Here is an 18,073-nt window from a genome sequence, read left to right as displayed (position 1 = left end):
CTTGAGAAGCTACCATTTTTTCTCCAATTGCCTCATTCTTTCAACTACACTTTGATGGAGAACAACAATAAGGTGTTCAACAAAAACTAAATAACCAAAATCGTCACCAAATAAGTGGTCCTGGGTTCGAATCCAGTCCAAATCTAGTTTCAGGTGGTGCTCAGATCTGCAAAAAGAATGGGCCAAAGAGAAAATGACAGCGCCATGGCGGCAAAGGAACCGGTTGCATGTGAATGACAAGGCTCAATCACAAACCATCCGGGTTTGCCATGCCAAGATACGGGTCAGATTGTCTCCATGCCCCGAAAATCAACCCATATTAGCAATATCATCACAACCTCTTTTGAAAGATGGAAACTTTCCCACATGCAGACAGTTGGACAATTTCAAGCAATTTTTAACAAACATAAGATGAGATCAGAGTAAGTTTGCTAAGCTCAGAGGAAACAGCAAAGAGTGCTAGTACTTCTGAAGAAGGTTGTTGAATTTGCTTATTAGGAATCATAGGTTAATCAGAGGCGTAACCACCCTCCAAGAATTACCTTTTCTCTCTGTCGGCCTCATTTCTAATACTGGGTTGAACCTCCATTTTTGTGTAAAGAAACATGTGTTACTCGGACTCTCGAAATGCTGCCGCACCCATGTCGGATCCTCCAAAAATGCACAATTTTGGAAGGATCCAACATGCACCTGTCGCCATTTTTGAGGAGTCCAAGCAACTGAAAAAAACACTCTGATTTGTAAGAGAGAACTTAACTAGAGACCCTGTAAGTCTGCTTAACTGTCCCTTTTCTGTGCTTTTGATGCTGCTTTGCCTGAAAATCCAGCCACGCAAGATCAAAGTAGCCATAGATAGAGAGACAGGAAGAGACATAATATTCAAACACACACACACACACACACATATATATATATATCTTCATACATATGCTAAAAGGGCTGTTGATAAGAACTAAAGATAAAATTACTGGCACATCTGAGATGGTCAACCACCCTGAAAAATCCCTTTTTTTTCTCAGATTACCACATTGTTTAGCTAAAAATTTGATGGAGAACTACATCTGAAAAATGGGGTGCTCAACAAAAAATGAAGAACCCACCGGGACGACCATCCATTCAAGACCATCAAACGGTGTTTCTTTTTAGACCATCAAATAGTTGCCGTGCACTTTAGGGCTCAGATTTTTCTTTTCTACAAACATGCAAAGAGAAAGCAACATCACCATGGCTGCAAGACACCAGTTCACAAATGGATCCTCACCGGGTCCTCCTGCCAAAGTACGGGTCGGATTTTCTTAACTCGATGAAGTAGATTATAGAGAAAAAAGAAAATCATAATCACAGCCCATTTTCAGATCAATCAAAATTCTTGTAAATGACCCGTTAAAAGCGGCTACCTTGTTGTGTCATTTCTACCTTGTATTTACGGGGGCATAAAAGTGACTATTTGTGAAAACCAGCTACAGTAGTAGTAGCAGAAGCAGGAATTGGAAGAAGCATATATATACACAATAATCAACAATCTTGTTCTTTTTTTCTTCTGAATGGGCTGTTGGTATTTTATGAATGGAGAAGAAATCATGGACATAGAAGAGAGGGGACAACCACCCTTTACAGAAAAACCCATCTCTCTCTGATATCTCATTCTTCCTTTCAGGGCTAAATTATGGTGAGGGTTCTTCCATGAGCATTATCATCACAACCTCTTTTGAAAGATGGAAAGTCTCCCACAAGCAAGCTTGTGGACAATTACAAAGCAAATATTAGCTGGATAATTGGTCTAAAGCTCAGAGGAAACAGCAAAGCACTAGTACTTCTGAAGAGGGTTGTTAATGTTGTTTATAGGGAAATCATAGGCCAAACAGAGGGGGCAACCACCCTCCAAGAATTCCCTTATCTTTCTGTTGGCCTCATTCTTTTCAGCACAGGAATATATTTGTCCCTTTTCCATTCTTTATACTGGGCTGAACCTCCATTTTTCTATGCTTTGCCTGTAAATGCAGCCACGCAGGAGCAAAATAATTACAGAAAGAGAAATGCAACCTATATATATATATATATATATATATATATATATATATATATATATATATATATATACAGAGAGAGAGAGAGAGAGATACACCACCTCATATATAAGCTTAAAGAGCTATTGATTAGAGCAAAACAGGAAGAATAGGCACACCCGGAGATAGTCAACCACACTGAAAATCCCTTTTTATTCTTCGGTTTCCTCATTTTTTAGATAAAATTTTATAAAGAACTGCATCTGACATTGAGTGCTCAAGAAAAACTGAATAACCCATTAGGGTTTCCATCTGCAAAACTTAGGGCTCAGATTTTGATGTAAATAAGCATTCAAAAAAAAAGCAACACACTTGATGGCTGCAGACATCGATTTGCAAATGGATGATGCACTGGGTCGCCCCGCCAAGATGCATGTAGTATTTTCCCAATACAGTGAAGTATATTATAGCCAAGAAAGAAGCAAATCGTCATCGCCTATTTTTTTTCACATCAATCAACATCCGTTATCTTGTGGCCTTAAAACCATTAAAAACGTGGAAAATGTATGCAGTGACATTCTTGTAAATTACCCATTAAAAGTGGCTACCTTCTTGTGTCATCTCACCATGTATTTAAAGGGACATAAAAAGTTGAAATTTGTGACTATCAGCTGTAGTAGCAGCAGAAGCAGAAAATGTAAGATCTCAAGATCATATAGTCCCATTTCTCATTTTCTAGTTTTTTTCCCCTCGAAGGGTTGTTGATTTTCATGAATGGAGAAGAAATCATGGACATAGCAGAGAGGAGCAACCATCCTTTACAGAAAATCACATTCTCTCTCTGATGTCTCATTCTTCATTTCTGGGCTTAACTATGGTGGGTTTTTGCCATAAGCATGATCAACTTTTCAGTTTCAAAGATGGGAACTTTCCCACGAGTGACCGCTTAAAAAGTTTCAAGCAATTTTTGACAGACAAATGCTAAGATCAGAGGATGTTTGGGTTAAGCTCAGCGAGATCAGAATACATGTACTAGAATTTCCAAAGAGACAGTCCATGCTCTTAAAGCCAAATACTTAGTTTAGCTTTTTTGCTGGACCAAGTTGTCCCCATTATCAAATACTGAACAGTTGGTGGATTTCATTCATACTCTAAATTTACAAGGAAAAAACATATAGGGGCCTATAGTTCCCTTTTTGTATTTTTACCTACTTGTAATTATGAATCTGCTTGATGATTTCTAATGAAACAACTTACTTCATAAAATAAAATAAAAAGTATTTCCAAAGAGGGTTGTTGGTTTTATTGATAGAGAAATCATGGGCCAAACAGAGAGAGCAACCACCCTCCAAGAATTCTCCTCTCTGTTGGCTGGATGAACCTCCATTTTGTGTAAACACACTCTGATATCTAAGAGATAATTTAACCAGATAACCTGTAAGTGCTTAACTGTCCCTATTCTATGCTTTTGCTGCTGCTTTGCCCTTAAATGCAGCACGCATGAGCAAAGTAGTCACAGATACAGAGACAGAAAAGAGTCATATAATACCTAAAAGCGGAATCCCATACCCACACTGAGCAACTTAGGATAAAATCACTGGCATACCAGAAATGGTCAACCACCCAGAAAATCCCCTTTTTTTCTCTGATTACCTCATTTTTTAGCTAAAATCTGATGGAGAACTTCATCTGAGAAATGGGGCGCTCAACAAAAACTGAAGAACGGTCATCCATTCAAGACCTTAAATGGTTGACGTACACTTTAGGGCTCAGATTTTGCTGTTCTACAAACATACAAGAAGAAAGCAGCATCACCATGGCTGCAAGACACCGGCTTGCAAAGGGATGCCTTACCAGGTCGCCCCACCAAGATACGAGTTGGATTTTCTCAATTCAATGAAGTAGATTAGAGCCCAGAAAGAAGCAAATCATCATCACAGCCCACTTTCAGATCAATCAACATTCTTATAAATGTCCCATTAAAAATGGCTACCTTGTGTCATTTCTACCTTGTATTTTACAGGGACATAGAAGTACACAAAAATCAACATTCTTGTTTTTTTTCTACTGAAAGAATTGTTGGTATTTTATGAATGGAGAAGAAATCATGGACATTACAGAGGCCAAAGAGGGCAACCACCCTTTACAAACACATACACTGACAAAGAGACAATTTTATGGCTGAAGCTGTAGATTGAAATAGATTCATGATCGGAATGTCTATTTTTGTATATTTTATAATCAAGGCTTGTTGGTTTAGTTGCTAAAGAAAATCATTGGTGCAACAGTGAGGGGTAACAACCTTGACAACAAATCCCTTCTCGATTACCTCAGTTCTCTTTCTGGGCCGACTTCTATATCAGTAGAATTCTTTGTTCTCACCTGAAATTTCCCATCAGTTCTCTTCTTAAAAGGGGTGCATGAGAAACCAAATACTAATTTCATCATAATAAATATTTCCATTCATATCAAAGACACCATAAGAGTAACATTGAGGCTCAGATCTATTGATAAGACAAGAAAATCGAGGCATAACCATGGCTGCAAACACCAGTTGCATGACACAAGATCACTAGTCATCCGGCTTGCCTCGCTAAGATAGGGTCTCTCTGTTTTATTGCCCTATTGAGTTGCTCAATAACAGAAGGGAAAAAATATCATCATAGCCTCATATTCTCTAATCTATATATCTATATCTATCAAGAACATTCACTGATATAGCAAAGTGCTTTTGGTGTAAATGCAGACTAATAAGTTCTCTTAGTTAAAATCTCTCTGATATAAATATAAATAGTTGGTTTAGTTGCTACAGAAAATCATCGGCACACAGAGAGGGACAATCACCCTTGGAAGAAAATCCCTTCTCTTTATTAGCCTCATTTCTCTTTCTGGGCCGATTTCTTTTAGGAATTCTCGGCTCTCACCTGAAAATTTTACAAATTTTCCCTCCTCAAGGGATACAACGGTGACCACGTGTTGATTTCATCTTGAAAAATGTTTTCCATCAACCAAAGACACCCTAAGAGATCTATGGAGGCTCAGATCCGTCAATAAGACAAGAGAATTAAGGCAACGCCATGGCTGCAAACACCGGTGGCATGACATAAAATCACTAGCCATCCGGATTGCCTCGCCAAGAATCAAGGTACAGTCACTCTATTTTCTTGACCTATTGAGTTGCTCAAAAAAAGAAGGGAAAAAATATCATCATAGCCTCATATTCTCTATCTATATATCTATCTATCAACAACATTCACTGAAAAAGCAAAGTGCTTTTAGCATAAATGTCGTCTTACAAGAACTCTTAGGTTAAATTCTCTGATATCATGTGCTTATATCTAAATAAGCAGATAAAGCACCCATTTTTTTGTGATACAGTTGAACTTCCTTATATCTCATCAGTACCACAAGTGGGGTCTGAGGAAGGAGAGGTGTACCGCGTACACAAACCACCCCTACCTTTGCAATGCTAGAGAGGTTGTTCCAAATAAAAACTTGGATCAATAGAAGAGAAGGCAACCACGCCATGGCTGCAAAATCACCAGTTGCATGCAAAACAGAGAGCCTTAGTTGCAGGCCATCCCATGATTTGCCAAGCCAAGATACGGGTAAGACTAACATTAGTAACCAAACAATGATGAAAATGAAATTCATCCTTAGAAAAAGAACATTTTCCTTCATGCAAACACACCCTTTTGGAGTAACAACATAATACAGCAGATAACAACTATCCAAACAAGCTGTAAAGAGTAAAATGTGAAGCTTGGATAGTTGACATAACACGAGAGAAGAGAATGAAACATAGCCATGGCTGCGAACCTCGGGTTGCATTCCGGGTTGCCCCGCCAAGATACAGGTCTCAAAATTTCTCTTGCCAAGTATCAATTGAAACCTCAAAATTCTCCAAATCTCATGAATTTAGTTCAACCCCATATAACTTATAGAACCATTTTGAGTCAAAAATTTGAAGGGTTGTTTGATATTTTTTCCTTTTTTTCATATGAGAGATCATTTGAGTTGCAGAGAGGGAAAACCACCCTTTGAAAAAAATACTCCTCTTTACATTCCTGCTCAATTTCGAGCAAGAGGCAAAAGATTAAACGAAGAACCAAAAGCACTGAGCAGACAAAAGATGAAGTAGATACATGAGAAAGTTAAATGAAAGGTGTCAAATAAGTCTTGGTTTTGTTGCCCTATTGAGTTGCTCAAAAAACAAGGGAAAAAATATCATCATAGGCTCATATTCTCCATCTACATATCCATCTGTCAACAACATTCACTGAAAAAGCAAAGTGCTTTTGGCATAAATGTTGTCTTACAAGAACTCTTAGGTTAAATTCTCTGATATCATGTGCTTATATCTAAGAAACAGATAAAGCACCCATCTTTTTGTGATACAGATAAAGCACCCATCTTTTTGTGATACAGTTGAACTTCCTTATAACTCATCAGTTCCACAAGTGGTGTTTGAGGAAGGTAGGGTGTACCGCGTACACAAACCACCCCTACCTTTGCAATGTTAGAGAGGTTGTTCCAAACAAAAACTTGGCTCAATAAAAGAGAAGGCAACCACGCCATGGCTGCAAAATCACCAGTTGCATGCAAAAGAGAGAGCCTTAGTTGCAGGCCATCCCATGATTTGCCAAGCCAAGATACGGGTAAGACTAACATTAGTAACCAAACAATGATGAAAATAAAATTCATCATAAAAAAAAGAACATTTTCCTTCATGCAAACACACCCTTTTAGAGTAACAACATAATACAGCAGATAACAACTATCCAAACAAGCTGTAAAGAGTAAAATGTGAAGCTTAGATAGTTGATATAACACAAGAGAAGAGAATGAAACATAGCCATGGCTGCAAACCTCGGGTTTGCATTCCGGGTCGCCCCGCCAAGATACGGGTCTCTAAGTTTCTCTTTCCAAGTATCAATTGAAACCTCAAAATTCTCCAAATCTCATGAATTTAGTTCAACCCCATATAACTTATAGAGCCATTTTGAGTCAAAAATTTGAAGGGTTGTTTGATATTTTTTCCTTTTTTTCATATGAGAGATCATTTGAGTTGCAGAGAGGGCAAACCACCTTTGAAAAAAATACTCCTCTCTACATTCCTGCTCAATTTCGAACAAGAGGCAAAAGATTAAGCGAAGAACCAAAAGCACTGAGCAGACAAAAGATGAAGTAGATACATGAGAAAATTAATTGAAAGGTGTCAAATAAGTCTTGGTTTTGTTGCCCTATTGAGTTGCTCAAAAAAACAAGGGAAAAAATATCATCATAGCCTCATATTCTCCATCTACATATCTATCTATCAACAATATTCACTGAAAAAGCAAAGTGCTTTTGGAATAAATGTAGTCTTACAAGAATTCTTAGGTTAAATTCTCTGATATCATATGCTTATATCTAAGAAACAGATAAAGCACCCATCTTTTTGTGATACAGTTGAACTTCCTTATAACTCATCAGTTCCACAAGTGGGGTTTGAGGAAGGTAGGGTGTACCGCGTACACAAACCACCCCTACCCTTGCAATGTTAGAGAGGTTGTTCCAAACAAAAACTTGTCTCAATAAAAGAGAAGGCAACCACGCCATGGCTGCAAAATCACCAATTGCATGCAAAAGAGAGAGCCTTAGTTGCAGGCCATCCCATGATTTGCCAAGCCAAGATACGGGTAAGACTAACATTAGTAACCAAACAATGATGAAAATGAAATTCATCATAAAAAAAAAAGAACATTTTACTTCATGCAAACACACCCTTTTAGAGTAACAACATAATACAGCAGATAACAACTATCCAAACAAGCTGTAAAGAGTAAAATGTGAAGCTTGGATAGTTGATATAACACGAGAAGAGAATGAAACATAGCCATGGCTGCAAACCTCGGGTTGCATTCCGGGTCGCCCCGCCATGATACGGGTCTCTAAATTTCTCTTGCCAAGTATCAATTGAAACCTCAAAATTCTCCAAATCTCATGAATTTAGTTCAACCCCATAACTTATAGAGCCATTTTGAGTCAAAAATTTGAAGGGTTGTTTGATTTTTTTTTTCCTTTTTTTTCACATGAGAGATCGTTTGAGTTGCAGAGAGGGCAAACCACCCTTTGAAAAAATACTCCTCCCTACATTCCTGTGCTCAATTTCTAGCAAGAGGCAAAAGATTAGACGAAGTACCAAAAGCACTGAGCAGACAAAATATGAAGGAGATACATACATAAAAGAGACAACCACATTTAATACTCGTAGTCCATTTTTATTTGTCATATTTCAAAATCAATTTATTAATTTTGAAGTACAATTTTCTGATAATTTTAAATTCTAATTCATCCACCTTATAATTAATATGATAAAATTATAAATTTAATATGTTAATAATTGTTTTCTTAATAAGCTTGTCATTCAAAAGTAAACAATTAATTAAGAACAAAAAAAGTTTTTGTGATCACCGAAGCATATACCCTGGACGTGATCGGCATTCAACAATCATTGTTGGTCCACAAGCGAACCATCTTCCTGGCTAACTACTAGCGTAACACTAACTTAAGCATATAAAACTTAAAACTGAATAAAAGTTCATGAAACTGAATATAAAACTTTAACTCAAATGAAAAATTCTGAATAAAATAATGTATTCAACTCGTCATAAAATAGACAACTTAAGTCTTTAAAAACTTTGATAAAATAAATTATACAGACTTCTCAATCATACTGACTATCTATGAAGACTCTAACTAACAAAGATGGAAGTCGGGACAAGACCCACGACATCCTAACTAAACTGAAAAATAAATGAAATTCTTCGAAAGTAAGAAGGTTACCATAGCTAACTTGAACTCTAGGATATATCAACGAAACTCTTGTTGCTAATCCTGAATATCTGTAACTTATGCAAGTCAAATGGCACAGTACGTGAAATGTACGAGCATGTAAGGGAAGTTCTAAAGTATAAACATAAGCTTGAACTTGATAAAAAAAAAAAACACTTACCTTTTCTCAACTCAATTGAACTTGATAAAAAAAACATACTTACTTTTTCTCAACTCAATAAAATAAGATACCTCAACCCAAATATTAGATACTCAACTCAAAGATATGATACTCGACTCTGGATACTCAACTCTAGTTACTCAACTCTGGATACTCAACTCAATATAAAGAAACAATACATCTGCAATATAATGGACGGTTTTAGAATAGTGAAGAACAACTTAGTTTTATATAAAAAAAACGCAACAACAAACTCAACTTTGCTCATATAATAAAGAAATATAATTTCTGTAGGAGATTCTCTAACCGACAACCACCACTATGAGCCTAAGTGATGATACAATGTTTTAACTCACGCTGCCAAGAATCGCCATATACCTTGTCGGGGGTATAGAACCTAACTCACTAAGTGTATCCACCAGCTTACGCTAAAAAGGTACTAAGGAATAATCTAAAAAGTATGACTCTTTTCTACCCATGATGGTTACATGATTTATGGAGACTTGAATTAATATGAACTCGCATTCCCATATTGGTGCTCAATACTACTACCTAATAACAAACTCAAATTTGCTCATATAACAAAGAAATATAATTTCTGCAGGATATTCTCTAACCGATAACCACCACTATGAGGCTAAGTGATGATACAACGTTTTATCTCACGTTGCCAGGGACCGTCCTATACCTTGTCGGGGGTATAGAACCTAACTCACTAACTTGATTAATTAGTCTACGCTAAAAGGTACTAAGGAATAATCTAAAAAGTATGACCCTTTTCTATCCACAGTGGTTACATGATTTATGGAGACTTGAGTTAATATGAACTCACATCCTCATATTGGTGCTCAATACTACTCCCAGAATATACTTACTGTTTGTTAAACAAAACTCTTTATTTTGTTTGAGATAATTACTAAAAGTTTAGCTTAAAAGCTCTCTTGAAATCATTGTTCCCATTATTTCTCAAAACTCTTTTGGAAATCTCAGTTACCTCTCATCTTAAATGTGAAAACATTTACTCTTGGGAACACTTAGTTCCCATATATCATTTTAAAGAAAATGAATTTTACTTTTACTATTTACTCAACTCAAAGCTTAAGTTTAAAATAAAGTTCAAACGTTTGTAAAAGAATTCTTAAAATATGGTTCATATCGAATTATGGACGTGAACAACTCGATACAAGATTTTCAATAATTATAGATAGAATTCAATACTTGAAACTTAATAACTTCAACGATACTACTCATTTCAAAAATGCTCAACTCAGAGGGTTCATGCGAAATTATGAGCATGAACTACTCAATTGAAGGACTCAAAGACACTTCTCATTTCAAGATTGTTCGACTTATAGGGTTCATGTGAAATTATGGGCACGAACTACTCAACTCAAAGACTTTGTGGGTAAAGTCCTACGACTAGGAAGACAACTCAAAGGGGATTAGGAACTCAATACTTGAGACTTAGAACTTGAAGATACTACTCCTCTCAATGATACTCAATTCATAGAATTCATAAATTTATGGGCATGAACTACTCGACTCAAGGGCCAAAAATGTCAATAAGGAACTCATGTATACAAATTTTCTCATGCTTATACTTACTTCCTTAAAACTTAGTTCAAATAAATAGTTGATATCAAAGAATTCACAATTGAACTAAAGACTTTTTTGAATTCTACTCTTGTCTCTCTCTTAAATGTGAATTATGAATTCAAGAGTTATGGTTCATGATATGAAAGATCTCGTGATGAAAAAGTAGACTCATGAGTACATTCTTCTCACTTCCATACCACTTTTTCGAGTCTTGAAACAAGTTACTAGAAATTGTAGAAGACTCCACAAAAGGACTCAAAAAGACTTCCTTAGAATGTTAGGAAAAATTCTCAAAATTTGACTCTTAACCCTACCGTAAATTTAAATTATGAATTCAAGGTTATGATTTATGTTATGAATGATTTCTATGTGTTTAGGAGTACTCTAGAGTGTTTAGAATCAAATGGGAGTAAATGTACCCTTTGGAAGAACTCAAACGGACGAAATGATGAAGAACGGGTAAAGACAGGCAACCCTGGCGCTCTGAGTGGCGCGGAACGCCAGCCCCTACAGTTCATTGAAGTATTTGGGGCGCTCTGGCTGGCTTGACAAGCCAGGCCCCAACCCAGAAAATTTCAACAACTTTTTATGCTTGTTTTCTCACTCTAACTCGCCTATAATTGAACAGTTTCTTCCTTAGTCACTTGGATTTGATTACTTAGCATAATTACACTCTAATATACTAAAAAAACACTCAAATAACTAAATTTCATCTCAAGAACATTAAAATCCCAACATAACAAGTTTTAGAATGAACTACAAGAACACAAATCAAGAACTCTAATCTTTCAAGTTTAAGAACAAAAATACGCTGAAAATAACATGATTGGCGTGTGGATGAACAAATCTAATACTATGGAATCTTACATACCTCTTAGGGATCAAATCCATGGCTAAAATCCACTTCAACATGCAAGAATCTCGACGAATGTTTGATCCTTTCCTTTTTTTTCTCTTCTTTTCTCTTCTTGAACTCTCTACTAAAATCCTAGGTAGAATTATAAACTGAACCTAATAGGATTAGACACCTAAAATATTACTAAAAATGAATTAAATCTGATTGGGTAAGGAAAAGACCAAAATACCCCTCACTATTTTCGGCTAACTTTGTTTAACCAGTCAACCTAACTTCAATAGGCAATATCTCACTCATCCGAACTCGAAATTTAGCAAACTTGGCGGCGTTGAAAAGATAATTCAAAGATATTTCCTTGTTATCTTGTAGCACACCTAAATTATCTTGTGCTAAGAGTTATGGTCATTTGAAATTGACCCAAAATTCATACTTAGCTTAACTCTCCAAATTTCAGATTTTTTTTATTTCCAATTTAGTTCTTTTAGAACTCAAGGTGCTACACCTAGTGACATGACCTTAATACTAACGAAATTTTAAATTTCTTGGAAAAAACTTACTCACTACGAAGGATGGTTCAAGTTTTAGCTCAATTTTTTTTGAGGTATTACAATATTAATTAATTTGTTAAGTTTTCTAAATAATTTGTTGTTAATCTCTAACTAACTATGCACATATTTTTGATTTTTTTATTAATGTATTATAATTAAAAAACTTAGATAATTATTTATTTCTTAACTTGTCTATTTCATTGCAATTTGAATCAATCATGTTTTAGGATAATCTTCCATTTTTTGAAATACTTTATTAAGCATTTCAAGTTTAAGCTAATTAGATTAACAAATAATTAAATTTTAAAAATATTATATTAAAGTTGAATACTTCTAAAAAGTAATAATTATAATATTGATTTTTGTAATTGAATGTCTCTCGCACCATAATTCATGCAGGACCAAATCAATTCACTAATATCTCGAATAATGACCATGAAAATTAATTTGACAAAAAATAAATTGACTTTTAAAAGATAAAATAAAATAAAGTAATTTTTAAAAGAAAAATATAATCGAGTGAATACATAATAATCAAATTATCTCAAATTTGATTATTTTTTTTTAATGTAATTTAGAATAACGATAGATGATTCGCGACGAGAAAGTAATTTAGGTAGGAGTTAAGTATATAAAGCAAAATATTGTTTTGTTTTCAAGTTAAAGCTTGACAATCTAGAAGTGTCAAAAAGCAGGTGAACTATGTTTTCAATAGAAAAAATAAGTGTGTATATATAATATAAAAAATTACAAATTAAGCAACTAATAATAAAAAAAATTGCTTTAAATGAAAAAAGTAAATATAAAATAAACTAAGTCAATTAGTTAGTTGCAAAATACATTGGGTTAGGTACAACGACCCTATGGAGAATGTTCCAACTAATACAAATTTACTGAAAGTTAGATGAATGTGTCAAATAGAAGCAATTAATTAAACAATTTATATATGTTACTTTTACGTATTTGGGGTTATTATAAATTTTCATAGTAAAATATATATATATATATATATATATATATATATATATTTGGAAAAAAAAATCCATTTTTGTTTTGTAACCTAGATGGATATATCCAATTGCTAGTGCATTAGTTATATGATAAAAGTCAATCGCTTCGGTTCGAATGAATCAAAGTGCACAAATAATTAATTAGAATTATTATTGACTTAAGTGATATTTTTTAATGGATAAAAATTTAAAGTTCATTCATTTGGAACAATATCATATAAGCATGTTTGAAGTATTACATTAGGTAAAAATAATTAAGCTTTAGTCATATGCACGTTAATTTTATTTTCTAAATAGTTAAATTTTGGCTATATATGCATGAATTTCGGACAAAAATACTCATTAGATTCAGTTATATATAATTGATCAGATAAAAATAAAAAACTTCAATCATGTGTATATAAAAAAATTTAATGTTAACTTTTAACTGTATTTTCTGCTATCACATATTGATAATTGTTATAAAACGAATACATGTGCAAAATTTTAAAATTGAGTACAACATATAATCGACGGTATCCAATTAGAGTACTTCATAAAAATATTACAATTGAGACGCCATATATATTAATATATGAATTGATCCATGTCCGAGGTTAAGAAGAGATATCGCAATTTTTTATTGAAGTTGTTAGTTTCTGGACATAATCTAAATATCTAATAGAGGAATATAAGTTGTAATCTTTTAGAAGAGTCTAAGGATGTAATTTAAGTTTGAGATATAATTGAGGAATGTTTTTGATCATTTACTCAAAGATGAAACTATAAATCTGTTTTAAAAAAGGGAAAATTGTATATAATAGCAAACTAATAACCTAAAATAAATGGAATAGCTAGGGTTTGATTTAAAGGAAACTTACATAAATATACTATATTAAAAAAATATTTACCATTTATAGCAATAATATTTTTATTTCACTTGATCACTTTTAATTCATTTATAATACAAGTTTAATACATATTACAAAAAATAATTTATTATTCACATATAATACAAATTTTATTGATGAATAATACATTTATCACACATTTTAATACACTTATAATACAATGTGACAATTTTTTACCAAACAAACATGATATATTTCAAAAAAACAATTATAATTCATATATATTGCATACATAATTCACTTTTAATACATATTACAGATTTAACAAAACATTGCTATAAATGGTAATAAACAAAAAGTATCGCTAAAATCAGTAATTATTTTTTAAAATGTATTAATTTATGTAATTTTTTCTTGATTTAATTGTGCTCCATAGCAAACGTTAGCTAAAATTTGCCAGCGTCTCTCTCCCAGAAATCTCGCTCGCCACTCTCCATTCTCGCTCGCCTCTCTCGCTTTATACACAGAAGTGTATAATTCTATTTCTATTTTGTATAAAGCGAGAGAAAATTATATATACACATGCAAAAATATATATCTTCGTGTTATACACTTAATTATACAATTTACAAACATTTTACTTCAAATATTGCAGAGAAAAAGGTCAACGAATTATACAATTGCAGTGAAATACAATTTTCTCTAGCTTTATACAACAGAAGTGTATATATTGTGTTTCTGTTTTTGTACAAAGCGAAAGAAAAACATATATCTTCTTGCTATACACTTAATATTGCAGCGAAATAGGCAGTGAATTATACAATTGCAGTGAAATAGGATAGCGAATTATACAATTGCAGCGAAATAGGCCAGCGAATTATACACTTGTATATGTATAGCGAATTATACAGTTTTTATGTTTGCTATAGAGCGCAATTATGCAAAGTTTGCTATAGCATACAAATATGAATTTTTTGTTTGCTATATGTGAAAGTTGCCCTTTAAAAAACACATAAGCATAACCCCAAATATGACCTTAGTTTATGCTATTAATAAAAATAATTAATTTGAATCAACAGAATAAAAGGTATTTCTAATACAACATACTTTTTCTTTATAAGTCACTACACAAATCAAATTAATATGATTAATAAATTCCAAATAATATATCATAGAGCTATAAACGTGTTTGCATAGACAAACTTAGAACGATTCAACTACTATTTAAAACTTTGTGCTCACCACAATAACAAAGTATATATATCATCACATCATTTTTGATTAAGAAAGAATTACAAAAATTTGCATATGAAAAAAAAATTAAAATACAATTTCAACAATCAATTTGATAGATAAAGCATTTTACACTAGTAAAATCTGAAGATATGCCACGTGGACAACCTAATTTACTTCATATAATATTTATTTTTTAAAAAAAAAATTTAAAAAATAAATGTAAGATATAGATATTGTATTGTATTTATTATTTTGATATAAATTACGTAAATGAACAAAAAAAATTCTAAAAAATAACCATACAATTTTTTGGTTTCTGTTTTTGCTCTTTGTTCTTATGTTTTGAACTCATTTTATTAAAGATATACATATCACATATTTGGTCCCTAAATTGTGAAAAGTATACACTTAAAACACAAAATACTTTTTTTAAAAGTAAATACTTAAAAAACCTTGACCAACACAAATTATTACTCAAAAATGTTCTTAAAATTTATGACACTTTCCAAAAAAAGCTACTTTTAAAAGCAACCAAACAAATTAAAGGTCGCTATATTGAATAGTAATATAAAGTCATCTTTGATTAGAAACTTAATACCTCTCAAAGTAAATTATTTTGATACTGATCTTAATTAGTCGAGCTTCAAAAAATAAATATTGAGATTAAATAAAAATAAAAAGAAGAATATACATAAAACATTGATCATTACTATTAAAGTATATTATCAACATGAATTATGATGCATTATTGAAAGTGTTTCATCTTTAACTAGATATTTTGAATTTGAATCTTTAATTCAATAATTACATAGTGTATAATTCGTATTTACTTGAAACTCTAAGGACTTTAAGCACGATATTATTCAAATAAATAACTTTTAACTATTTATAGTAGAAGGAAAAAAATAATAATTTGCCCAAAAAAACAGAAGAAAAAATAAAAGCTACAAAAGGTATTGAGTGTATGAAGTTATCAGCTCGTCGGCAAAGCTAATCATCTTCGTATGAATCAATCAATTTGACTTTATCCTCTCTTCAAAGCCACGTTAACTCCTTTTTCTTCTCTACCCATCGTGTACAATCGGAATTTAAACTTTCCGGCATCAATTTCCAGCATTCTTGATTTTCCGGCGAGATGGCCGGAGGAGCTCATTCACAACCGGAGATCCAAATCCAGGTCCATTCAAGGAAAGGGGGTAACTCAGTATACCCAGTAGAGCCAGCTATGACAACAACAGGAGGACCTGCTTTTTATAGAGAAATTAAGCATTTCAAGAAATGGTTTCCATGGTTGATACCATCTTTTGTTATAGTCAATGTAGTGACATTTTTGGTGACCATGTATGTGAATAATTGCCCCAACAACTCTGTTTCTTGTTATGCTGGATTTTTGGGTAGGTTTTCGTTTCAGCCATTCAGTGAAAATCCTCTTCTTGGGCCTTCTTCTACCACGTATGTATCTCTTTCTTGTCCTTTTAGTTTTTTCGTTTTATAATTTGATTGGAGTATTTGTTTGTGAAATTTGTAAGCTTTATGGTGTACTCATGATCCTCTCTTTAAGAGGAAATCAATTGGGAGTTTCGTAAGGGTAAGGGCTAGTGATCAATGAAGTGAATTGAGCATCTTGAGCTTTTAGGTTCAAATCCCAGTCAGCAAAGATAAAATATCAGGTAATTTTTTCCCAGCCGTCTTAGCATTGGTGGACAGAGTTACCTGTTGCTTGTTGCTGGTGGGTGGTGGTTGAGTGTCCCTTGGAATTAGTCGAAGTGTGCGCAAGCTGGCTCGGACATCAGGACACCAAGTTTATCAAAAAAATAAAATAAAGGGATGGCTGAGTGGTTGAGCTGTAGGAGAAAAACATTTATATTCCAGGTAGAAGTTGGTGGGCAGGTTTACCAGCACCTGTACTTGTGGGCTGTAGCAGGTTGCCTGGTTAATTAGTGGAGGGACAGCACTGCAGCCTAAGGGATGGATAGGATGGGAAACTTGTGGAAGTGTCAATTTTATGACATGTTGAAGGTTTGTTCACTTATGTGTGTGGTAGAGTTCATGTTGTTTGATCAAGCTTGAATAAGATGAAATAACACTCAATTTGATTATAGATGTGCCCTTTTTGATCAAGTTTTCAAGAGCCTTGGCTCTATGATAAACTTTATTTAGATGAAGCTTATGTAGAAAGAGAACTGGATCATCACTCTCATCTGAGGTTTGACTACCAAATCTTCTGTCTTGGATAATTGTAGAAAAGGACTTAAGTGGTACAGATTGAATTAGGCACACAGGAGGTGCAGAAAGTAAGTGGGATCACAGAGAGTTTCGCATGCTTTTCGGTCTTGCTTCCAGTGCCGTATCTGATAACTCTCCAGACATTCTTTTGTCCTTCTCTTTTATGAGGATCCAAATTAAGCTACAAGGAGCTTTTTATTGAAGTTTGTGCTTTAATGTACTTAGCTTCACTTTGTACCATAAGTTTCACTTAAGTTTCTAGCTTCATATTGCATCAAGAGAGAGTGAGAAATTGAATTTTTAGACATGCAGCATCTTTTGGCAAATTGCTTCACCTTATATGGAGTTCTTTTTCCTTGTCTGAAGATAATTTTGTGAGCACCAGATCACGATAACCCCTTTGTAGTAAAATTGTACTTTGAGGTAGCTTTTCTAGGGAGAGAACCATCGGTAAGGCTAAACTTATTGTAAAGTTTATTGGATGATGCATATTTTAAGGCTACTTGAATGCTACAGCTTGTTGCAGAAGATGAAATATTTGCATTCACAATCTAATTTTGTTTTGACCGTTGACTTTGTTAAAAGGAAGAAAAAGAAGAGAGGTTAGACTGCTTATTGGATCGCTTTGTGTTGAACAACAAATAGGACTCCTTGTATTGATAGGGGCGGACCTACAGTGGGTCAAGTGGATTCATATGAACCCACTTCGTTGAAAAAACACTTATATATATATATATATATATATATATATATATATATATATATATA

The 18,073-nt window shown here is 33.5% G+C and overlaps 1 protein-coding gene across 1 annotated transcript in view; it reads left to right on the top strand.

Annotated features, from left to right (window-relative positions):
* The first annotated feature begins 15,990 nt into the window (after nt 1–15,990).
* LOC107029193 (RHOMBOID-like protein 1) overlaps nt 15,991–18,073 on the top strand; it is a 10,880-nt gene continuing 8,797 nt past the window's right edge. The window contains exon 1 of the mRNA XM_015230545.2: nt 15,991–16,531. Within this exon, the coding sequence (XP_015086031.1) occupies nt 16,215–16,531 (317 nt within the window). The 5' untranslated portion in view covers nt 15,991–16,214. The remainder of the gene's footprint in view (nt 16,532–18,073) is intronic.

The sequence above is a fragment of the Solanum pennellii genome, chromosome 9 (assembly GCF_001406875.1).
Source record: "Solanum pennellii chromosome 9, SPENNV200".
Classification (NCBI taxonomy): Eukaryota; Viridiplantae; Streptophyta; class Magnoliopsida; order Solanales; family Solanaceae; genus Solanum; species Solanum pennellii.
The sequence above is the reverse complement of the archived record's forward strand: the minus strand, read 5'-3'. Positions and strand labels throughout refer to the sequence as shown.